The sequence below is a fragment of the Eutrigla gurnardus genome (genome assembly GCF_963514095.1).
Source record: "Eutrigla gurnardus genome assembly, chromosome: 9".
Classification (NCBI taxonomy): Eukaryota; Metazoa; Chordata; class Actinopteri; order Perciformes; family Triglidae; genus Eutrigla; species Eutrigla gurnardus.
The window spans coordinates 12341515-12366506 of record NC_139923.1 but is presented as its reverse complement, the minus strand read 5'-3'; the positions used below and the strand labels follow the sequence as shown (position 1 = coordinate 12366506).

At 38.6% G+C, this 24992-nt stretch overlaps 2 protein-coding genes across 2 annotated transcripts; both read left to right on the top strand.

Moving 5' to 3' along the window:
* Positions 1 to 924: 924 nt before the first annotated feature.
* prkar2b (protein kinase cAMP-dependent type II regulatory subunit beta) lies at positions 925 to 10129 on the top strand. Its single transcript, XM_084017173.1, has 11 exons — positions 925 to 1462; positions 2464 to 2499; positions 3464 to 3516; positions 3692 to 3775; positions 4008 to 4114; positions 4305 to 4458; positions 7922 to 8023; positions 8114 to 8188; positions 8293 to 8361; positions 8458 to 8593; positions 8711 to 10129. The coding sequence occupies exons 1-11, from the start codon at positions 1198 to 1200 to the stop codon at positions 8842 to 8844; spliced, it is 1215 nt and encodes a 404-aa protein (XP_083873299.1). The 5' UTR covers positions 925 to 1197; the 3' UTR covers positions 8845 to 10129.
* A 465-nt stretch (positions 10130 to 10594) lies between these two features.
* On the top strand, positions 10595 to 17553 carry hbp1 (HMG-box transcription factor 1). The gene is made up of 11 exons (XM_084017170.1): positions 10595 to 10616; positions 11856 to 12006; positions 12094 to 12274; positions 12683 to 12797; positions 12964 to 13078; positions 13624 to 13742; positions 14093 to 14249; positions 14852 to 14996; positions 15293 to 15580; positions 16332 to 16473; positions 16636 to 17553. The coding sequence occupies exons 2-11, from the start codon at positions 11934 to 11936 to the stop codon at positions 16651 to 16653; spliced, it is 1353 nt and encodes a 450-aa protein (XP_083873296.1). The 5' UTR covers positions 10595 to 10616; positions 11856 to 11933; the 3' UTR covers positions 16654 to 17553.
* The last annotated feature ends 7439 nt before the right edge of the window (positions 17554 to 24992 follow it).

The following is a 24992-nucleotide window of genomic DNA, read 5'->3' as shown; positions in this document are numbered from 1 at the left end:
CTCTTTCGCCCTGACTAGCTGTATTGTTTTTAAAGTTGAGTGGAGTAACCTGAGAAGGAAAGCAGAGCTGGAGTTATCGGTTTATAGGTTTAAATAAAAGGTCATAAATAAAAGGATATATGAATCCTAGAAATTAGATTTTATTCTATAGTGAGAAACTTTAAAGAAACTGCACTCATAATTACTGATCAGTATTATTAAAACCCAAATGACTGAATCGCTGGTCACATCATTTCCATGTAAAGGACTGTCTGAAGTGTGCTTAATACTATGTTTTAGTTCTGAATCAGGATGATTGTAGTGAGCTTTCACACAAGGAAATTGCCTTGATGTAATTGGAGCTTTCTGGCAGCATAATAGTATTTGCCTGGGAGTATATGTTCTGAAAAGGTCCCATGACATTAAAATATGCAGCAGATGTATTACATTTTCTCCCTCTGGAGAAAAAAAAATAGGACTGTCCCTTTATAATGAGCCTTTGTCTTATGGCTATTAATTAGTTTATAAATCATGATTGGAATTAAGCTGGTGTTTCAGTAGGAATGCAAGTCTGTTTTCCACAGTTCTTTCTGAACATTATAGTGGTTTAAATGTTTACACGTTTGGTCCCATTGTAAATGAACGATAATATATTCTTCTATGATAGCACTTTTTTATATTTACACAATTTTTTTGCTGTGTTTGTAGTTATTTTTTTTATTATTATCTCAAATTGAGATATTCAATGTGAAATTAAACACATTTGTCGGCCGTACAACTAGAAATGTGAAAGTTATTAGACAACAGATCCGATGTCCCACCTCTCTCGGTGAAAATCGATCTCTGCCTGATATACCCGAGGGTTTCTCTTTCCCATCATTTGTATTTTGCGACTGGCTGCAGTTCCTGCGCTGCTGCTGCTCATACGCAATCCCTGGATAGGTGGTTGCCATGGATTCCTGGGTCACATGCGTGGGTTTCCTGTAGCCAGAAGCAGCAGAAGAAGATGCTTGGACGAAAAATCCAGAGCCATTTTCATTCAAGAAAAAGAGAGGATTCGCTGTGGATGCTGACTGGGTGGCCCGACGACACCCGTCTGCTGATTTAGGCTTCTTCTTCTTCTTCTTCTTCTTTTTTTATCATCTCCGCTGTGTTCTTTTGATTATTTCAAATTCCCAGCAAACCGATTTTGTCCACATTCATAGACTGATAATAGGAATGAGTATAGAAATTCCTGAAGGACTGACGGAGCTGTTACAGAGCTTTACCGTAGAAGTGTTGAGGAATCAGCCCAGGGATCTGCTCGAGTTTGCGTTACAGTACTTCACCCAGCTGAAGGAAAGGGAGACCAAAGAGGCCTCGTTTGGCAATGACCAAAATTCGGCCCCGAGACCTGGAAAAGCGGTCAATTTCATTGACGAAGCCATGCAGATCGATTCGGAAAACGGAGAGGAGGACGACGACGACGACGAGGAATTCATAGGTAGGCTAATATTTCGTTGGCTGTGTGTGACAGTGGGTGTGCTTAATTTAAGATTTATAACGAGCATGTATCGCTGTGCGCGCGGGTTCCGTTCAGTGGCAGATTATTATAAGACGCGCGCGCGCACACACACACACATTGAGCGCAATGATGCTCCAGCGCTCGCCACCTTGCATCCACCGCGGCGCTGTCATTTGCCATATATGGTCACGGAGGCTGAATGCTGCTTAATGAACGTGTCTCGGTCCTCATCCGTGCAGTAGCGTGTTTTGTGTGTGTGATGAACGCTGCGTTATTAAGGAACAGCCGCTGCAATAGAAGGACTGTGTGTTTTTCTTGACGGACCTCGCACCTCTAGGTCATGTGAAAACGGTTTCAGGTGCAGGCCTGATGGGCCTATTCCCTGATTATGTATAGAAAAGACTACAAGGTAGATAACAAGCAATGCAACATGTCACTTTTGCCACCTTACATTCATTTGTGCTTCCTAAACTGTGGTCACATTTAACACGATGCAGTATTGGCATAAGGTGCAGCAAGTAGCATAGCAACCCAGGGCTCTGACACAGCATCCCAATGAGTGGTGTGGTCTGCAAGGCTGGAAGTACACTATATGCATCCATTAAACTGACTATTGTTGTGTTTTTGGGTCATGATTGTGCCCCATCTCACCGCCAGAGCCTTAATGATATTCCAATGAGCCTCCTCGGACAACACTGGCTGACAGGCTGTTAATGAATGAGACCTCCCATCTAATGTATATTTCATGTGCAGGCTATTATGTTGGAGCTTGGCACTAAATGCTGTCTTTTAATTTGTTTTTGTCATTCAAATTTGATCCAAACACACCTCATAAGTCTTTATTCAGGTTTTACTCTAATGAATACGACAGGCGTAGGCCTACTGATGTAGAAACACTGCTTTAAACCTTCCTATTTACAATCCGGGTACTGTGAGATAATGAATGCTATCATATCAATATATGTTTTATGATTTCGCAGCCCCCGTGATAAACAGATTCGTCAGAAGAGCATCAGGTGAGTTGTCATTCACTGGCTGTCTTAAGTCTGTTCTGCCAAGAGGAAAACTCTGGACAGTGTCAGTGCTGGAAACGTATACAACGTCTTTGACACCTGCGTACCGAGGCGACATCAAGGTTTGCTCCAGTACAAGCAATGTGGAAGTTTTCCCCACATCTGTCTTTTCTCACTGTCCTTAGCTTAGTAAAATTGTGTTGATTTATCGGAGTTTGTGGAAGCACTTTGTCTCAAGCCTGGTTGATAATATCAATGAGTGATGTGGAGGGAGAGATGAGGACAAGTTTCTATAATCTCGTACTTGTGATAATAGTAACATTGTGGCTCCACGAGAAAAACCAAGCCGTGTTAGGACTGATGTATGCACTTTTTTGACAGTCTGAACGGAAAGTATGAGCAAGTGAAAGTATTCAGAAGGCAGTTTCTTACCTTTACCCTTTACTCCTCTACATATGGCAGACTCATCATCAAACCAAACAAAGTGTACATGTATAAAATAAAAATAGATTTAACAAAGCTACAGGTGTATAGATATTTCACCAACAAGGTGTCAGGGCTATAAACCATTATGTTTTGCACAATAAATGTGTGAATTAAATTATAAAGTAGTTTTCATTTTGTAACCTGTAGGTTTATTCAGGTAAAGGTGTGGTGTGCCTACAGTATTCTGCAATTAATACACAGGAAGACATGCAGTATGAGTGCCATCATCAACGCATCCCTACACTAAAGACAGGAAACAGATTTATAGCTTGAAACAGCTGAATCATTCCTGGGAATTGGCTTTTGTTGTTAGACTGGAACGAAGGTTTTGCTGCTGGGTCACTTGAATATATATGAAGCTGTATTCTGCAGCATTTGAGTTAAAATGTTGTTTCCAAATATTATTTTGGCAGAAATGAATTCATTTTCTCTCTGGTTGTGAGCATCCAGTTCATTTAATTTGTTGATCTTTGTCATGCAGTGTGTGCTGAAGCGTTCAATCCTGATGAAGATGATGAGGATAAAGAGCCACGGGTAAAATGTGTTTCTTGGAACAACTATCTTGTCTATTGAGGTTGATTTTTCCAAATAATATGAATTAGTAGCTCTGAATTGGAACCAAAACAGTCAACATCACAACGTGTTCTGTGTACTTTAATGTGTAGGCCATCATAGGCTGATATCACAATACCTGTGCTTTAATTTGCAGGTCACCCACCCTAAAACCGACGAGCAGAGACAGAGACTACAGGAAGCATGTTGGGACATTCTGCTATTCAAGAATTTGGATCCGGTGAGTGGATTATTCCATAAGCACTCTGCTCCTCTGCTTTGTGGTCTCTTAAATTACACAAAGAGAACATGGCCTGAGGTCAGCAGCTTTTTGCCACAGCTCAGTGCACTGTGCATGATTTGTCAAGATGGTTATTTTCAACTGGCTGAAAAACAGCATTCTGAATGGATTCTGCATGATTGTTTCAAGATGTAAAACTCAAATATTTGATTGATATTTCCCGTCATCACAGGAAGAGATGTCTCAGGTGCTGGATGCTATGTTTGAGAAGTTCTGCACCGAAGGAGAGCACATCATCGATCAAGACGATGATGGCGATAACTTTTATGTTATTGAAAGGTGATCCTTCACGTGGCTTACTCATTAGTTTGAACCAGATCATTGATTGCTCTATATCATTTTAAAAACATTTGTGAAATACTACTAAATAATTTCCTGCTGTCTTTAGATTTCAGGACACACCCAATATGGCTGATATGTGTATATACTTCCACTGATCGGCATTTATTCCCTTTGTATTTTCATATAGTGGGGCATTGAACATTTTCGTGAAGGTTGATGGCGTGGACAAGCTGGTCGGCTGCTATGACAACCAAGGCAGCTTTGGGGAATTGGCTTTAATGTACAACACCCCCAGGGCAGCCACAATTATCGCCACCTCGCCTGGAGCCCTTTGGTGCCTAGTGAGTAAACCATTACATCCTCATTTAAGAGCACAGTTGGCTCTGGTTTATATAACACGCTGTGCTGTCAGTTGTCATGATCTACAGTAAATATCCAGCTTATCTGTGGCAGTGTTGGCATGATCATGTTGTCTGACACTGAGATAATATACTCTATGAAGCCCACTGAATGCAACAAAACATGAGAGGGCACTAATTGGTGTGAATGCTGGAAGCAATATACTTCAATGGCTTTATTATTTTTATTAAAAAAAATATATTTTTATCTTATTCCTTCCACATTCCAACGTAGAACGTTTATTCAAACATCAAAACATTCAGCTCATTTCGGACATGTTTGCTACCTTTCTCATTCATACCAATACTTATAATATAATAATAATAATATATATACTATTAAATGTTATACTATTATTTTCAAATTGGCACAAATTCATGCATTTTGAGTCATTTGAACTGCTATCTACTCATTCATACATTCATTCAAACTTTAAAACATTTCACTTTTTTTTTTTTACATTGGTGTGTATTGGACAGAATGCTCAGAGCTAGAGTGGGGTAGCTGTGGTAAAATGTGACAAATCTAGTGCTGGTTGCAGACATATAACTATGTAATCCAATGGACGTACACATTTGGCCTAAACAGCCTGAAAGTGAAACTCCCAGCAACTGCCCCGTTGGCACACATGTTGTATCAGACTCTGAAAATCTGAAATGGAGCAAAAGGTAATAGTTTTCTAACCTGCCCTGAAATAGGAATCACAGTTTTTGGTTGGGAAGTAGTTCTATGACATGTGTGCCTCAGCTTTTAACTCTATACAAAGCCTTATGTCACTAAGCATGCCATCACCACGGCAAGCTTTGATTACTCGTAGACAGAAACAGGTGGTTGAGATGAGCTAATAAGTGCAGACACACACACACACACACACACACACACACACACACACACACACACACACACACACACACACACACACACCCAGACAAATACACACACACGGAGATGGAGGCCTTCTTATCGGACCCTGTTCTTATGGAATAACCTCACTATGGGCATCAGGTAGTCGTTGAGTCGCAATTCAAGGATCAACGTTCGCAGTCTATGTTGGCCAAGTCCTTTATAGACTGTGAAGGCCGAACAGAGTGGTATTCAGTGGTCTACAGAGTATTTCTTGTTTGTGTCACCACCTGTTTGCCACACCCATCGCTGAGGATTCAGCTGGGGTTGACAAGAAAGAGCATATAGTAGCTAATGTTATATGATTTAAATGGAGAGAGGCTGAGAGAGTGTATTCTGCCATTGTTGATCCATTCGTAGACGGCATACTAATTATCATCCAATCATCACTGGCATGCAATGAATCATGGTTAATTTGGGCTTATGTGACTTGTGTATTTGAAGGAATCTTCGAAATGGGACAGCCTTCTCACAGCCTTGTGACACATTCGGTCTACAAATGCAGCCTCTTCTCCAAATAATGCTCCAACCCCACCTATTCAAAGTAAAAGCCCAATAGAGTAACTGTTTACTCTATATGGGGATCATAATATAGAGTATCATGGAATAAGGTCTATAACAGTCTTATTCAGTCTCTATTACCCTCTCTCCCCTACGAACACCCCAACCCTTCAAAAATGTTTTTCACAATAAAAGCCCCAACTCCCACTGTATGTTTACAGGAAACAAGGCATAGATCTGATTTTTCCCAGAATATATCTGCACCTTAACAAAGAATAATACTATTGGTATTATAATCATTATTATTAGCCTATATATTTTGTACACTATTGGTATTATTCAACTTTCACAGCCTTTCAGTGTAACGTCAGGTTTTCAGCATCCAGAATCCACAGTTTATTCTGAAATTGCTTTTCGAGTTAATTTCCATGTCCATTTATGTAAGATTAAATCAAGGTGAAAGCTGAATATGAAAAAAGAAAATACTAACCTATTAAAAACCCATTCAAAGCTCAGCTATCAGATCAGCTCAGGCAAACATGGTTAAAGTTGTCTGATGTATACGTCAGATGCACTTTGAGTGCTCTGATCAAAATGTGAATACTGGGGCTGTCAGCACCATAACGGAGAAGACACAAATCAAGTTGAAAACAATTGTGTTCCCTGCATAGCTTTTTAAAAATAAAATGTCAGGATTTAACAACATCCAACTTGGTTATGATCAGAACAGCTCTTGTGAATATTCAGTCGCTACTGGAAGCAAATATTAATGACTCAGCCAGGGTCGTGTCCTTAAACTGTGGGTGACATCAGGTACATGGTTGAGTCTGTGAGCAAGCAGCCAGTTCTTTTCAACCAACAACCCCCCAAGGTCGAAGAGGGACGGTGTTCCTGAAATGCCTCTGAGCAAACAATAGTTTACAGTTTGCTCATTTTTAATTAGAGTCTCAGGTCTCAGATTTAAGCCGAATCCAGTTAACTTTGTGGCCGCCTGTTAGTATATTAAAGCCCCAGTACGCTAAGTCCTAGCCTTCTCTACACTCTACATGCAAGGTTGGAGCCTCCTTTTCTCATTTGTTAGGAGTTTTTTCCCCCCAGCCAGATGACGCCATAGTCAATCGCCTATGTTTCCTTCCCCAGCTATTCTCAACCACTGGGCAAGAGCACCATCCAGTAGGCCGTGGAGGTATTGCCAAAGTGTGTAGATTACATTTTAAAACATTTTTATTCATATTTATATCCAAATGTGCTCAATAATTCACATAAATAAAAAAGGTAATTCACACAAAACATTCTGTCAATGACCAGTTATGTTTGAATATCACCACGCCAATCACAACAAATCATCAGGTAGAGAGAAATGTGTCACTGTAAATAGATGCAGTGACACAAAATGATATCGGTTTTGAAATTGAAAAGTGATGTGGGAGACAATCCTACACCAGTAAAAGCTCCAAAGCATGTGCTGAGGTAATATGACCCTGAATACAAGCAGAATATTCATGTTAGTCATTAACTAGAGCTGACAGGTATTTATTTTTTCTCCTTTTTTTCATGTTCTGATTTTTTCTCAATTATTTGGATATTTTAACCATCAGAAGTCGGCATTTATGTACAAAAGGTTGTGAAACCCCTGTCCTGCAGTACAGTATTTAATCAATTACCACTGCCTGAATTACCTTTACTGGTGTTACAGTTTGCAGGAGATGATCTCATTACTTCAAAAGTGGATTACAGTGACATCTACTGCAACATGTTGTTACAGAAGGGTTATTGTGAAAGGATGCCAGAACAGTCTCAAACTGTAGCAACATGTAATTGAGTATTAACATTATGAGTACCGGTATTACGAGTCAAGAAAAATATTGTACAATTGTACAGGTATAAAAGAAATGGGCATTGATATTAAAAAATATATACAACAACACAAGGGAGGCAAGATTACATTGTGTCTCTAAACATGAAGCTGAATGTTTTTCTTTAAAAAAATGTGTGTTTCAGGATCGTCTGACATTCAGGAGGATTATAGTGAAGAACAATGCCAAGAAAAGGAGGCTGTACGAGGCTTTCATTGAAACGCTACCACTGCTTACATCACTAGAGGTTAAGCTTAGCTTTGTTCTTCGGGGGGAAATAAAGTACAATATACATTTACATTAAACCGTTGTCAACCAAATCTCCTTTCATCCACAGCTCTCAGAGAGAATGAAGGTTGTGGATGTAATATCCACCAAGATATACAGTGATTCACAGCAGATTATTGCTCAGGTGAAGAATCTCTTTATGGTTTGTTCTTGGATTGATCATTTCATGTTGTGCTGCAGTGGAGCATTTATAAACATTGAGTTGCTTATTTTTTTTGTGCTTTGCAGGGTGATTTAGCAGATCGCTTCTACATTGTTGAGTCCGGTCAAGTTAGAATCTCCATGAAAAGAACCAGGGTATGTTTGCTCAGGCTATACGTTTAATTTTTAAGTTTAAAAAGCACTTCATTTGTGTGTCCTGGTATGTTATTGTCTGCATTTCTTTGTTGCCAGACGAAAAAAGACCAAGAGGATGAGGAGATGGATATCGCCACATGCTCTAGGGGCCAGTATTTTGGGGAGTTGGCGCTTGTCACAAACAAGCCCAGAGCTGCATCAGCCTATGCTGTGGGAAGCGTCAAGTGCTTGGGTATATTTTGTCCAATTGAATGATGTATATTGTATCTAGCATGAAAATGTATCACTTATTATTTTACATGATTCTCCGCAATCAATGTCTGACTCCTATTTATTTATTTTTTTTCAGCCATGGACGTCAAAGCCTTTGAGAGATTGCTGGGCCCATGCATGGATATCATGAAGAGAAACATTGCTAACTACGAGGAGCAGCTGGTGAGCCTGTTTGGAAGTAGCACTGAGATTGAGCAACAAAGTGCATGAGACAGGTCCAATGGACCATGAATCGGCGGATGGAAAAAAAAGAGCCTTGTATGGATGTTTCCCCCCATCACCCATCTCGCTTTTTTCTTACAACAAATGTGAATATCCACTATAACATTTGTGTGTCAGATACATAAAACAGACTTCATCAGAATGCTGTATGAGACAAGGTTCATTTTAGCAGTTTGCCACAGAGTGTTTTGACAAAAGTAAAGCGAGCCAAAGCAGAGTTGCTTAAAGCTTCTTTAAATTAGATTTCTCACAACTCTTACTTTAAGAAATGTAAGCATTTTACTTGTCAGTGTCAAATATATTATTTGTTTGTGTATTGAACTTTTGTTAAAGACCTTTTCTCCAGTGTTATAGCCATACAGTATAATATCGTTTCTACATTTCTAACATTTGTTATTATCAGATGCCAAAGCTAATTTATAACTGGATAATTGTGTGCAAATATGTCACTCTTGTCATTCTTGGCAAGAGCACTAACACTGGCAGCATGAGGCACACTGTAAAGTGCCCCAACATGAGAAATAATTAACAATGTGTAAAAGAAGTTGATTTGATAAGATATTTCACATTTTGATCACAACAGAATGTAGATTTGGCAGTACTTTAACATTTTTACGAAATACATTTTTGTTTATCATGAGATTTAATTCCTTGAACAGGTGTTCATAAACTGTATATCATCGTTGGTAAGTGTGTTTGTGGCTGTTAGCCTAATTATATGCTTTTGCAACAACAAAAAACAACAACAAAAAAACTTCAGAGAGATAGCTGATAGTTTTGTAAGAATATACAACACATTGCTGTACAATTTGAAACTGAATATTTACTGTTATTATATAAACCCAGCTTTAATTTAATAAGTTGCCCCCACTAGACTGTAGTCATTATAGGCAGTGTCTTCTTGAAACAATTGTTATTCCTGTGTTTTAATGAAAATTTAAATCATATTGTTTTTCTGTCAGTGAAACATACATTAAGATTATAACACCCAGTATTGCTGTCTACCTCTGCCAACAACGTACACGGTTTGGAAACGCGTATTCCAATTTCCCTCTAAATAGGACTTCTGTCTCTTCTTCTCTATCATTTTAAAATGAAAATAATCAAAGTCTTCTGTATTTTGTCTGTGGTTTACTGCAGTTTAAACTATTAAAGCTGGTTTCACGTTTCACCCCCCCCCCCCCCCCCCCCCCGCCCTACTTTTTTTGTGCAGGTAGTGTTGGTAATTATTTGAAGGCAACCCCATTATACTGGCTGAAAGTACTGTATGTTTCACTTTTCATGTCAATAAAGAACATTTTTATACGTATGCGTCACAGAATTTATGTATTAAATGAATGGAAAAGCACACCTTCGAAGCTTTTCATTCAAAATTCAGTCTGTCATTCATGTACTAACACGTTAAATCAATGATTTAATCCTAAGGGAAAGGATGCATATTCTATAAAGCAAAGTGATGTGAGTGTGGCCTACGTCTTGCTATAGTTTCAAAGCTACAGATAAAAAAAACAACCATGTATTGTTCCTGTCATTGCCAATCAGCTGTTTTTGGGTAGTAACAGACATATACTTTCACCCAATCACACGATGATCAACAAACTAGACCCCGCCTTGGATATTTTTCTCAACCATTTCGACCAATAGAATAGCAGTATTCTTATTATTGACGTAGTTGTTGACCAATGACATGCTTTCTCTGGAAACATGAATTCCCACCCCTCGAGTGAATGCCAGAGAGTTTCTTGATGGCGACAGGTTTGGTAAGTGGGAAGTTGACTACTTTTTTCGAATTAATGAAAGGTTCAAACACATTTTCAACGCGCGCGTCGTGTGATCCGTGTTTTTGCAACCTAAATGGGGTGTTTTAGCGGGGTTGACACCGTGTTTATTTGATGTCGAGTGTCTGCGCTCGTGAATGTTGCTTCGCTCTCGCTGTAACGCTTGTTGTTCTGGCGATAACAAGCCCACTCGACAGCAGTTTTCCCCCCGAAAAAACAACACGTCTTTCATTTGTTAAAATCTGCTTTGATTCGTGTAAAATGTCGTTGTCGTTCTCTCGGGGGTTCGTGTAATTCATTTGAACGGGGTAGAGAGGTTGCGTCATGCCTCAACTTGTTGACATTCTTTTGTTTACAGTGTAAGACCCGACAACCTTTGGGTTTGAACTGAGGACACTGCTACTTGTTTTGAGGAGTGGAAAAACAGCAGGCTCAATCTTCAAATAGTTTTTGAGGCATGATGACACTTTTGAAAGGTATCATTAACGGTATGCCATCAGTATATCCGCGTTTACCAAGTCAAAGCAACGGCTTGTCACAGCGTAGAGCGACCGTTCATCGATTGTCAGGACGCAAATACCCGTTGAGCTATACCAGTTTTTACTCGCAAAGAGATTAATGTGATGTCAATAGATTCCTTCGTATTTTAACGGGATTTCTGTTCTTTAAATGTCGCAAAATACCACCAAAGTTCGAGTCAAGCACAATATTTTACTCTGTAATTTCTAACTTAGTGTTTTCGAGACTCCATATGCCACTTTGAAAAACGAATTTAGGCTATTTTTCACTTTTGCTACGCAGTTATGAATGAATGAGCTCTGGTACGCATGCGCCAAAGCCTTTTAAGTTTATAAACAAGGCCTCCACGCAGCGGGTCACATGACTAGGCGCAGAGGTATACTGTGTCTATTCAGAGACAAAGGATTTGCTAAAGGCTGCCTACCCTTTCCATTTCATTGATGCAATGCGTGACACGTCTTGCGATGATGGCATACTGTCTGGGGTAGTTTTTATTTGCCGCGATCACAGACATTTTATGGAGGTATGATGTTTAACCGATGTTTTTTCTACACCATGGATCCGTTCATTAAATCTTAATGAAATCATATTACTATCAAACATCTGCATACCAGGTGTATGTATGCAATTACAAAGAATCAATTTTCATTATGAGTGGTTATTTATGCAAGCTCTGATATTGTCTCTTTTGTCTAAAACTAGCTGATGTGGCAGAATATGATGATGGAATCTGACTAAACAGACCTTAATCGTAAAAGGAAACAGCAGAACATTGTGAGTATGGACGAATCTTTCGATCCACTCAAGTGCAACGAGGACCTGCCTTCCTCACCTGGGTGCCACATGGAATATGGTAAAATCCTACACCTGCAATAATAATCTAAATTTAAATAAACTGGGCTTTTATTCATGGTGGATATTACTGTTGAATTTTCCCTAGATGACATGCCAGAGCTGCAGGAGGTGGAGGAGGACCAGAGGTCTCCGGGGTTATTCCAGGTTGGAGCAGGAGTGTCTCATCAGGAGCTCAGCTGCTCCCCCAGCACCAACTGGCTAGCTGAGCTGGCCAACATTGCCACCAGTCCTCAGAGCTCCCTGCTGAAGAGCGCCCCACATAAGAGGTTTGTCCAGAGATGCATGAAAACCAGCACAGTCTGATGAGTGCACGTGAACTCAAAAAGAAGTAAACAACCCCTGTACGCACTTGACAGACTAGAACGCCTGGAGAAGGTATTCCACAAAGCAGGATTGACAAGTTAGCTGCACAACTTGTGTTATGAAATATCTTCTGAAAATCTGTTGATTGTATGCAGTCACTGAAGATAATTACTCATTAACCTCATTATAACCAGGAAACCGCAAAAATCCCTTTAACTGTAAACCAGGTGAACTAATCCTGATTTGTGGAATACCCTTGCTGGTGCTAAACAACATGCTTACATTCATCTGTACTGATAAATATTAAGTTTCACAAATGAACATATATGACCATGATTTATATTTATGGCATTGTATTTTTTTTTTTTCAGATCATCTCCAGTCCATATCTTTGGCAACAGTTTACATTCTTACGCCCGTCCTCCAATAGCCAGTAGCGCACCCACCCCGTCCAGAGGCCACCTCAGGGAGCGAAGGCGTGTCAGGGTAACCTTTCATTCATAACCATAACCTATGAAAACCTAAGAATGACCTAAGAATCATCCATTCCTCAAGACTCAGTGATTATTTCCCAGTTCAATTATGTATGATTGATATTATGTATCTTACTGGTGACATTGCAAGATCTTTTTTTTATTATTATTTGCAACAGGCCAGCAGTGAATCGGAGTCTGGAGTTTTCTCAATGTCCTCGTCTTTTTCTGATGATGAAGACATGGCCTGGTCTCATTCCTGGCCCTCCACAGCCTGGCATTGCTTCCTTAAAGGTGCATACATGCACAAGCTTTCATGTTGTATGCATCCACCAGTGCACAGGTAGACACTGAGATCTCACTTGCACATGTTGAAGTGAAACCTGAGCTTTTTTAAGAATTTCGTGAAAAGTAATTCATTCATGTTTCTTAAATCTGATCATGTTTACATCAGTAATGTGTAGACACAAATGCAAAACAAACCATTTTTTCAAACAAATATAAGTTGAGAAACACTTTATTTTTATGTGAAATTTTCCCAAAATATTTGAGAATAGACCTGTAATTAAAAAAGTAAAATCGGTACTGATTGGCTGCTTAACTGCTCTGCCCTTAAATTAGTGTATGATAAGCAAACTAGAGCAGCTGACAATAATCTTTTATTAACACTTTTCTAAAAGGATCCTTCCTTTTACAACCAGGATGAGCACAGGTTACAAACATTTGTTGAGTAATTCTGACCATGGGGGTCCAAACAGCAGTATTGCATCAAAGCATTCTTAACTCAATATCAACACATCTGCTTATTCATCAAGTCACATTGTTCTGTTGATATTCAGGAACTCGCCTGCGCTTCCATCGAGGTCCGAATGTGGAGTGGCAGGACGCTGATGAACTTCGGGACTCTGATGATGACTCTGATGATGAAACCATGATGCGATCCCCTTCCTCTCCTAAGGTAACCAACCGATGGAGAGTTATGTATGTCTTCAAATATTTCTTAAGAATCTTCTATACTCTGGAATACTTTCCTGCTTTGTTAGTATTGCTGACTAGATGAGTGAATGATTCATTGTGGTCAATAGCCATAACGGCTTGTAATGGCCACCAGGTGGCAATCTGACCAACAGTTGAGATAAAGAAAATGTGTAACTGAGTGCATGAATGAAACATACAGTATTCAGTCCTTGATGACACATTGGTGGTGTCATTAAGTATCATAGACATTTTTACACCATTTCCTCTTGGTGGTGAATTACCTCTGCTTTGGTAAAAATGCCTCTTATTGGTCTATTGATTCCTTTACAGCGATATGGTTCAGAGGGGCTGAAGTTGGTGAGCCACGAAGAGACTGTGTCTTTTGGCCAGGCCGTGCTTAAACTGACCTTCGATCCTGGCTCACATGATGACGGCCTTTTATCAGCTGAATGCCGATTGGATCACCCATTTTTTGTCAAAAATAAAGGTAAACAATTATTTATTTACGTGTTTTTTAGTTAATTTCTGTTCAAAATTAGTACATATATCGACTTCAGGTCGTATTCAACAAGGGCTGCACGGTGGTGTAGTGGGTAGCACTGTCGCCTCACAGTGAGAGGGTCTCAGGTTTGATTCGGGTTCCTTCCTTCCTTATGTGTGTTTTGTGAGTTTGCATGTTCTCCCCGTGTAAGCGTGGGTTCTCTTCGGGTTCTCCGGCTTCCTCCAAAGACATGCAGGATGGGGATAGGTTCATTGAATTGCCCGTAGGTGTGAATATGAGTGTGAATGGTTGTCTGTCTCTACATGTTGGCCCTGTGATAGACTGGCGTCCTGTCCTGGGTGTACCCTGCCTTCTCCCAATGACAGCTGGGATCGGCTCCAGCCCCCCCGTGACCCTGAATACAGGATAAGTGGTAGACAATGGATGGATGGTTGTGTTCAACATAAGAACAAGAGAAAAAGATTTGTTAGCAAGAAACTAAAAACTGCAAACTTTCCAAAAGCAAGATACTAGAAGTATATGTATATGGTTTAAATAAACAGCTTTATGATCAAAGCAATCTGCAGATAACCATATGTGTTTTTCAGGCTGGTCTTCCTTTTATCCGAGCCTCACTGTGGTGCATCATGGGATCCCTTGCTATGAGATGCTGTTGGGCAATGTTTGCCTGCCACCAAACCACCCAGAAGCCATTAACTGCGATGACTCCGTCGTCTTTGACACTTTCAGAAGGTAAACGTCTATAACTAATGTGATTTAGTTTGTGTAATGAAGAGACTTAAAGGGGCCATCATTTATATTTTTATATATCAATGTATCAAATGACCATGTGACTATGTAAAAGGGGTCACCTGTGATGAATCTGCATGTACAGAGAATGATCACCGAACTCCATAGCTCCTCTCAGGTTTTTCTGAATATGAAGCTCCATAAAGCTGAATGGAGCTTCAGAGTCAGGCTCATATGAAATGTGATTGTTTAGGAAAACACAATTTTAATGTCTCTCTTTTTCTTCTTTTCCCCTGCAGTTACGACTTCACTCCATTAGACTCCTCAGCAGTGTATGTCCTCAGCAGCATGGCTCGTCAGCGTAAAACCTCCCTGTCTAGCGGGGGTGCTGTAAGTCCAGACTGTGATAAACTTGAGCGCTCCAGCTCCCCGCAATCCTCAAATAGCAAGTCGAGCAGGAGCCACACCTCAGGGACAGCAAGTGGTGCCACGCCTACCAAATGCAAGCGGCCAATGAATGCCTTCATGCTCTTCGCCAAGAAGTACAGAGTGGAGTACACACAGATGTACCCTGGGAAGGACAACAGGTATTCAAATGAGATCCAGTACCCATATTTATACTAATTTGAAGAGCAGAATTATCTTATTTAGGTTCATGCATTTCTATGGTACGGTGTTTTATATTAAGTTACTGTCACATTACCCTTCCGCCTTAGTCTGGATGTGTAATATACTAAATAGCATGATGGCACACACTAGAATAATGACATCCACATTGCGTCAGTGGGGGGTGGGGGGGGGGACCTCAGACTTTGAGACCATTTTCAACATACTATTCTATGACCTTTTTAGGACTTTTTCCCCACACATACTGTTCTATGATTTTTCAACATACTTTTTTTTTAAATTCTCTACTATGCATTTATATGACTTTTTTCAACAAACTATACTGACTTCTTTCACTCACATTTAATTAGCTTCCATACTGACTTTTTTAGGACATACTATACAATGATATTTTTCATATTTAGACTTTTTACATGACATTTCACTGAATACTGTAATACAACATTTTTCTAATCTTTGTCATTTAATAAATGACATACTACCCTTTCACTTTTTTCTGGCTATACTATGAATATTTATGACAACTGTATGCATCCCTTTCTTCATGGATTTTTATGACATGCTATATTATATACATTTTTGTGGTTTCCTGCATAAACTCTGATTTTAAAGGTTAAACACACGCTGAATTAATCTCCTTTTACAACATTAGAGAGGAAAACAAATATTATGAAAAATACAAGATCTTCTGTCTCTCACCTTTCACTCCAGAGCCATAAGTGTCATCCTTGGTGACAAGTGGAAGAAGATGAAGAATGAGGAGAGGAGAATGTACACCATGGAAGCCAAGGCTCTGGCCGAGGAGCAGAAACGACTCAATCCAGACTGCTGGAAACGTAAAAGAACCAACTCGGTAAGAAACACAAACTAAAAACTAAAATATAGCAGCCTTTTTTTATACTCATCATTGACATTATGTGTTGGCATTGCATGTTAAATTACATTAACCCAGTGTTTGCTTTCAAACATGTTACCACCCTACTGTAGACCAACAGCTCTTGTCTTCATTCAACAGGGTTCCCAGCAGACCTAGAGAATCTCTTGGAAACCCCAGCTGTTGGTGTTTTGACATGGAGAGGTGCTGGACAGAGTCCGATGGACTGCTTGATGCCTCTTTGCTCTCCTGTATTCTTGAGACTCAACTGTGATGCTGAATTCACTTGCTTTTTGTAACCTTGAAACATTATTCATGAGAAGCCAGAATTATGATCTATAAACAAAACATCTAATCTAGTCACTAACAGTGCATATATGTTCTTATATCTCTAATGTCAAAGACATCTTATTCCCCTGCAATAAGAATGAACATTCTCATTTATTTCAGGTTATTTCATATTCAAGGATGAAAATGAGAGCATGTGGTGCTATGCCTCCGTATAGAAGGAGTAGTAAACAGCATGTGTCTATTTATAATTGTAAAAAAGGGGGATTTTAGCTAGCGTTGAAATAATAATTATATTTGTAAGATTCAGTATACTGCACAGATTTGGTAACGCTTTCATACATTTTGTAATACAGTATATATTCTGCAGCTGAACCATTGCCAACAGTTTGATGCTGCCCTGCCAAGTTTTTAGATTTTTGCCCCATCAGCCAGCCATATGATGAGAGGGCTTTCAGCATGTGGTGGTGGGTTTACACTCAGTCACAAAGCACTTCAGGCCTTCACTCTAAGTGCTGTTTCTTTTGCACTTTATATAAATATGTAATCTCCTATACAGACATTGTATACTGGTGGAAACCATTTGTATAATACAGCTAGTATCCTGACAGTTACCCATTTGACACAATCATGGCCCAGTAGCCGTGTTCTGCTTTCAGGTTGCTTTTGAATTTTTAGTGCTTTGTTGATAATGTACAGGTTTCACAGCCCCAACAACCTCTTGCACAAAATATCCTTGTATCATATTATAAATATTGTTTTTTAAACTTGCATCTTATCCAACTGTCTGGTTCTTTTTCATAAACTGTAATCACAACATGCGGTTATGCTTGACTTTGTGTTTCAATACATTTTTAAATGTTTCTGCCTTTTGTTTTAAATAATTATCAACTTCCTTCTGGGAACACACGGTTAAGTGACAGGCAAATTCTCTCAAGATTTAAGAGTTCTCAAATATCCCCATAGTAAACCCATAAAGTCAATGTTTCCAGCACATTTTAAGGGTGTTTTATTCTACTGTCTTCTACCACATCAAAACCACCGTGCACAAATGCCAACAAAGCCTCTCAGGGAGCAATTTGGACTGAAGCAAGACTTTTCACTCTTTGAGCACAACGTTAAAGGTTTTCATTTTTCATGGCATACTAGTTTTTTTGTGACATACGAAGACTTGAATTTTTTACTTTTTAAATTTTTTTTTATAGATACTGAACATCCCACTTTTATGACATTTGTAGGACTTTTTCATGGTATACTATACTATGACTGTTGTATGACATTTTTTCAAGGTATGACATTTTTATGACCCTTTTCAACACAGTATTACTTTTTTCAACATGCTATAGTATGATCTTTTTAACAAACTATAATACTATGACTTTTTAAATACTTTTTTCAACATACTTTACAGTGACTTTTTTCATACCATGCGCCATGTAAGATAAGCGAACGTGAGATTAGTATGCTTTTTTTTCTCTTGAGGAATTTGTATTTTTACTTTAGGTCCCATAAACAGTTCAGGTGCTCGACTCGCAACACGTCCGGTTTGGTTTTTGAAAATTGTCACGATCCATGCTGAGACTGTTTCCCCCCTATGAAGGTTTTATGACCTTCTTCAACATACTATGCATTTTTAAATACTTTTTTCAACATACTATACTATTACTTTTTTCCAACACACTAGAGCAGAGGTGTTGGCTGATAACATGGTGGGGGGACCCCCTATTACATCATTTGTATACAATTGTGTTGCTTATTAAACTGTGCCAATAATAACATGAAAGATCATACTATAGTATGTTGAAAAAAGTCATTGTGTGTTGAAAAAGTCAAAACCCACCTCTTCAAACTGGCTTATATACTTTGGCTTTTTATCACTGTTTTGGACTGACTGGAGTCCTACTTTGCCGGACATATGATGTGATGGGTTTTATGAATTTTGAATCAGATTTTTACAACATTTTATGAATTTTGTTAACTGACTTTTTTCGTGAAATTTCGACATCAATATGCCGATCTTGTAACAATTACTTTCATGCAGAAATATACTAATTGGAATTGTGTTGATAAATGTTAGTGAAAGACAGTAAAAACAATTTTAAATTTCATTGGATGAACAAGAATTGCTTCATTTATCTTGCATCACAAGGTAATATGCAATATTATTGTTCATTTTAAGACATAATTATAGTTAGAAAGCCAGAGGGCGCCATCACTCCATTTTTGTTCAGTGGGAGACTGCAGCGTTTACTCCATAAAATTAACATCTTACTTATAAGATCATCATAGATGCAGTTGCATAAGAAACAGCAGTAAATGATGAGCTTTTACATGTTAAAAAAAACAGCCCTATGTGAGTTATTTCTGGACATTGTAAAGTTATTATTTTCATATTTATAGATATCTTGAGGGCCATGCTTGTCTGCAAGTTAAACATGGTTAGTCTGAAAGTATAAGATTGTTAGCGCTGCATGCCTCATGAAATAACGAGCCTGCAAGCCTCTCAAGCATAAGAATCAAATTATAGCATTTCCATAGCAGGCAGTTGAATCCTGTATGTGGAAATGGGGTGTTGTGTAGGGTATGGCTGTAAAACAGTATTGTATGGATAACTAAAGAATATAGGAGGGAAAACACAATCACATCAAACGATATCATGCAATCAACTGTGGCAAGTTAGATTCCAAGAGTTATTTTCTAAATGAATCATATTGAGGACTTACGTGCAGCAAAAATAAGGCATCTATTTCACGACAGGAACAATTAAAGACTGAATTAATACTAAAATCAAACAATTACAATGGAGAGAAACTGAGCAGGATCATCACTGCTGGCTCCCTCCTAAATCAGAAGCGGCACCTTAATCAAGGCTTAATTAGGGGCAATTACCTTTAGCAGTTCACTGAGAGATAGCAGACTCTCTGTGTCTTTGTTGGAGCAAGGTTTGTGTCTGACAGTAAGCCCCTTTAACCCTCTCTCCTTTGCCCTATATTTCCCCTCCATCACTGTCACTCATCACAATCTACTGAATCTGGAGAAATCTTCAGCTCTCTTTAAATGTCATGGCACCAGTGAGATGCCAGTGACGGTTGAGAAAGAAAAGGGAATTTCAAAGTATGTCATGCTTGATTTGATTAAGTGACCGATTATGTAATTTAATAAATAAAGTCATAATTGTAGTTCTGTGACCAGTGTGGTGGACAGCTCAACACACGACCTGAATAAACTTACGTTAACATTTCCGTTTTGCCCATTAAGAGGCCAGCAAAAAACAATGGATGTTATCTTGTCACTTTCACTCAGTCGCTCAGTAATTTGAAACGCACTGCATGAACACAATGTGTCGTGGTTCTACCCATTGCAGCTGCAAGGGGGCAACCCTGAGCAACAATCGGAAATCTGTGCTCACTGAATGTAACCTTCAATCAGGAGAGGGATGATACAGACTGCCCTCCAAAGTGGCATTGTGATGGTGGAAATCGCTTTGATCTGTCTGATGAAGCTGAAGCCAAGATGCTAAAGTAGAGAGAACAGCACTGAACATTCTCCAACACATACAACACTATTGATTGTTGCTGAAAGAATGTTTTTCCCTTCCCTCCAAACAACCATTTTTAGTCATGCCTGAGATTTGATTCTAAAATCTACCATTTACTGACAGTAGCATTTTAAAATGTATTTTAAATAAACCCAACATACACAAACATTTTTGACGATAAAAATCCTTTAAATTTGTGAAAAATAAAGGTGGCAGTGCTTTCTGGTAATAGAGATGCTGTTTCTAAATGACCTCAAAAACATCTTCGGCATTTTGTGTGGAATTTCTCATTATATATTAGCTGACAAACACAAATAAAAAGAACTGGCAATAAACTATTGGCTGATATATTGGTCTAGCACTATTGAGATACATTGCTTTGCAATCACTAATATAGAATATACATGTGTAAGTGGAAACAGCATTAAAAGTGAAAATAAAATAAAAATGGTCATCAAGGGTGACACATTAAAAATAATTTCCCAGTCTGGGATTAATAAAGAAATTCTATTCTATTCTATTAATTCAGTTTAGCAGAGCATAGACTTTACAGGCAAGTGTGGCATTCAAAGGCACCGTATTTCCCTACTGTTTTGTCTCTTCTCTAACTATATTCCATAACCTGTCACACTACTGTTCGTCTTTTGTCCTTTTATTCTGCCAATATCTGCTCCTGCCTATTGCTCTCTCCCTTGTGTTTCAGACTCCTAATTGGATGGTGCGTGAACACTGTGAAAGGGGGGAAATCATTTCATTTTCTTGGTCCACAGGTTTCAGGCAACAGAGAAGTGAATTGAATAAGCCCCTGCTGATACAATTTGCACTTTGGTCTGACAGCCGAACAACAGAACAGCCAAGACGGCAGAAATCATAGTACAGTCAAAAAAGAGAAGCAGGAACACGACCGCTGCATGGCATACTAATCCACACTAATGCAGCTGCTGTCTTGTATTACACAGTTGTTGATGTAGACAGAGTCAAACCCGGCTAAACCTGGTCTTTTGAAGGTCATGAGAGTAGTTTGGGCCACAAATACAATAGAGAAGTGCTAAACAGATCATTAATCAGTTGAACCTGAGAAAATGTATCAGAACCAATTTTCATAATCAATAAAATATATTAGTTACTTATCAAGCAATGAGATGGGAAAATACACGATGAAAAATCATGGAATTTAATCATTTTTATGATCAAGTAAAAACATGTTAAACATGTCAAATTATAATATACCATTAACAAGTGATAAAAAAAATCACAGTATAGTATGCTGTGAAAAAAGTCATATAGTTAGCTATAATAATCGCACAAAATCATAAAGTAGTCATAGTATTTAAACGTCATAAAAAATATAGAGTATAGTATGCCATAAAAAGTAGTATGTAGTATGAAATTACAAAAAACTGGAATAGTATAGTATGTCAATTGAAATGTCAAAAAATGTAGTAAGCCATAAAACTAATGAAAAATGTCATAGTATAGAATACCATGCAAAAGTCAGTCAAAAGTATAATGTGGCATGCAAAAGGTCCAAAAAATGTCACAGTATGGTATGCCACCAAAAGTCATGAAAGTTATTGTATAGAATGGAAAAAACAACCCAAAGAAATGTATTATTACAGTATACCATAAAAATAAGTCATTAAAAAAGTCATAGTATAGTATGCAATAAAAAGTTAAAAGTCATAAATATCCATTCAAATGTCATATAGATATTAGTACAGTATGCCATACAAAATGGTATACTGTAGTAAATGATAAAAAGGTAATTAAATGTCATGTAAATAGTCATAGTTTAAGACATGAAAAAGTCATAGTTTAGTATGCCATAAACAAGCGATAACACTGTCGTACTGAGGCTAAATCCTCACTGCAGAGGCCCTGGATTCAATTCTGACCGGCGGCCCTTTCTGCATTATCCCCAAAGTCATTAAAATGTCATGGATTAGTATTTAAAAAAAAGTCATGTTATTGCATGCCATAAAAAAGTCATAAAGCTCCATAAGACCCAGGTCTCACACCGGGGTCGTTGGTGAGTGAAAGCTGTGTCCGTATTCCCAGCCGACACAGCTTTGGGGCCAGAGTTTTCCCTTGTCACCAATCTTGTTTGTGATTTTCATGGACAGGATTTCAGGTCGCAGCTGGAGGGAGGAGAGTGTCCGGTTTGGGGACCTTAGAATCGGATCCCTGCTTTTAGCAGATGATGTGGTCCTTCAAGCGTGACCTTCGGCATGCACTGGGGCGGTTTGCAGAAAGCAGTCGGGATGAGAGTCAGTACCTCCAAGTCTAGGCCCATGGTGCTCTCCCGAAAATTGGTTGGGAGTGAGTCACTGCCCCTAGTGAGAGAGTTCAGGTATCTCTGGGTCTCGTTCAAGAGTGGGGTTAAATTGATCGTGAGATTGACAGGCGACTTGGTGCAGTGCAGTGATGCCGACGTTGTATCGGACCGTTAAATAGGGAGCCGAGTCAGAAGGCAAAGCTCTCGATAAACCAGTCCATCTATGTTCCAACCCTCCCCTGTGTTCATGAGCTTTGGGCAGTGACAGAAGAATGTGACTGCGGATACAAGCGGCTGAAATGAGCTTCCTTTGTAGGGTGGCTGGGCTCAGTCTTGCGGATGGAAAAAGTAGAGCCACTGTTCCTTCGCATTTTAAAAGGGCCAGTTGAGGAGATTCAGGCATCTGACAGGATGCCTCCTGAACACCTCCTTTTAGAGGTGTTTAGGCAAAGCCAACTGGGAAGCTGCCTCAGGCAAGACCTCGAAGGCACTGAAGGGATTATATATCCCATCAAGTCTTGCAATGGAACGCCTCGGGGTCCCCCAGGAGGAGCTTGAAAGTGTTGCTGGGGAGAACGACGTCTGGAATGCCCTTCTAAGCCAGCTGCTGCCACAACAGCCACAGATAAACACGGAAATGGATGGACGGCTAGAAGAGTCAATAGATGTCAAAGTATAGTATACAATAAAAAATGTTGAAAATGTAATAAAAAGTATTAGTATAGTAAGCCACAAGTCAGAAAAATTAAAGTAAAAATAAAAAGTCTAAAATGATATTAAAAATGATTATCATTACCAAGTCATAACATAGTATGCCATAAAAAAGTGCTAAAAATGCCATAAAACATGTGATAGTTTATTATGGCATAAAAAGTAATACAAATTGTCAAATCATAGTATGTCATAAGAAATTAAAAAATGTAATTAAAAAAAACATACTATGCTATAACAAAAGTGACCAAAAAAGTCAAAAGTGTGTCATAAAATCCATTAAAATGTCATAGAAATGTATCATATACCATAAAAAGTAATAAAAAAGACATAGTATACCATAAAAAAGTAATTTAAATGTCATACAAAAAGTAATAGTAAATTAAGCCATGAAACATGTAGGATACTATACCATAAATAATTTATTCAAATGTAATAGTAGGCATAAAATAGTCATAGTATATAGTTCAAAAATTCATACAAACGGTCATAAATAAGTCACACCATAAAAATGTCATCATATGGCATGTGATAAAAGTCATGGAAATGTCATTGGAAAAGTTACAGTATAGTCTGCCATAAAAAAATATATCAACATAAAAAAAAACTGACTAAGCCTTGATCATAAAATATGTCACCATAAAATGTAATGAATTGTCATGAAAAGTTATAGTATTGCCGTGGTGAGGTTTGTCTTGTCTTGGGTTTTGTCTTGTGAATTTCCTGTTTTATTTTGAAAAGTAACTCCCCTCTCGTTTCAGGTCACTTGCCCTCATGTGTCCCCGGTCTGCTGTCATCCCTGATTCCTGATTGTTTCCACCTGTTGCCCATTACCCTCATGTGTTAAATAGTCTGTCTCCCCCTTTGTCCTGCATACGATTTCTTTTGATTTCTTGCTTTCCTCGGTAAGAGTGATTTTTTGTTGTAGTTTCTGGTCAGTTTTCGAGAAGCCAGTTATTTTTGTTTACAACCTCGTGCTGATCTCCGTTGGAGTGTTTTGCTTTGTATGGTTTTCAGCTCTAGTGTAGCCCAGTAAGTTTATAGCCTTGTCTTTTTCCTCCGTTGGAGTGATTTTCTTTTTCGTAAAGTTTATAGTCTATTCCCTCTTAGCGCAGCATAGTTCTCAGCCTTTTTCTTTGCCTCCTTAGGGAGTTTTGGTTATCTTTTCCCCATTAGGGTTCTCGTGTTTATTAGTGCTTTCACGATTCTCAGTTTTCAGCTCAAGTGTTTCATAGCCTGTTTTTGTTCTCACTCTGTCTAAGGAAGTGTGAAATAAAGATCTGCCTGAACCGTTCAACCTCTGCACCTGAGTCCTCTTTCTGTCCAAGCCTGACAAGTATAGCATCCCATAAAAGTAATAACATTTTATATAAAAATCTGTACAATATGCCATAAAGTTATAATTTCCCATAAAAATCTGACAAATGTCATAAAAACATCATAGTAGTATTCCATAAAAAAACATTAACATGTCATAGAAAGTCAATGTACAATAACCCATAAAAAGTCAGAATAGTTTGCAAAAAATAAAACCAAATCATGACATGGTATGTCACACAAAATCCAACTGTAAAGGAAAGAGTTACATCATCACAACAAGAAAGACTTGGATTATTACAGCCTTAGAATCTGTGACGGGCTTATGCATCACATTAGTCGATAAAGAAGATAACTGTTAATTGTAGC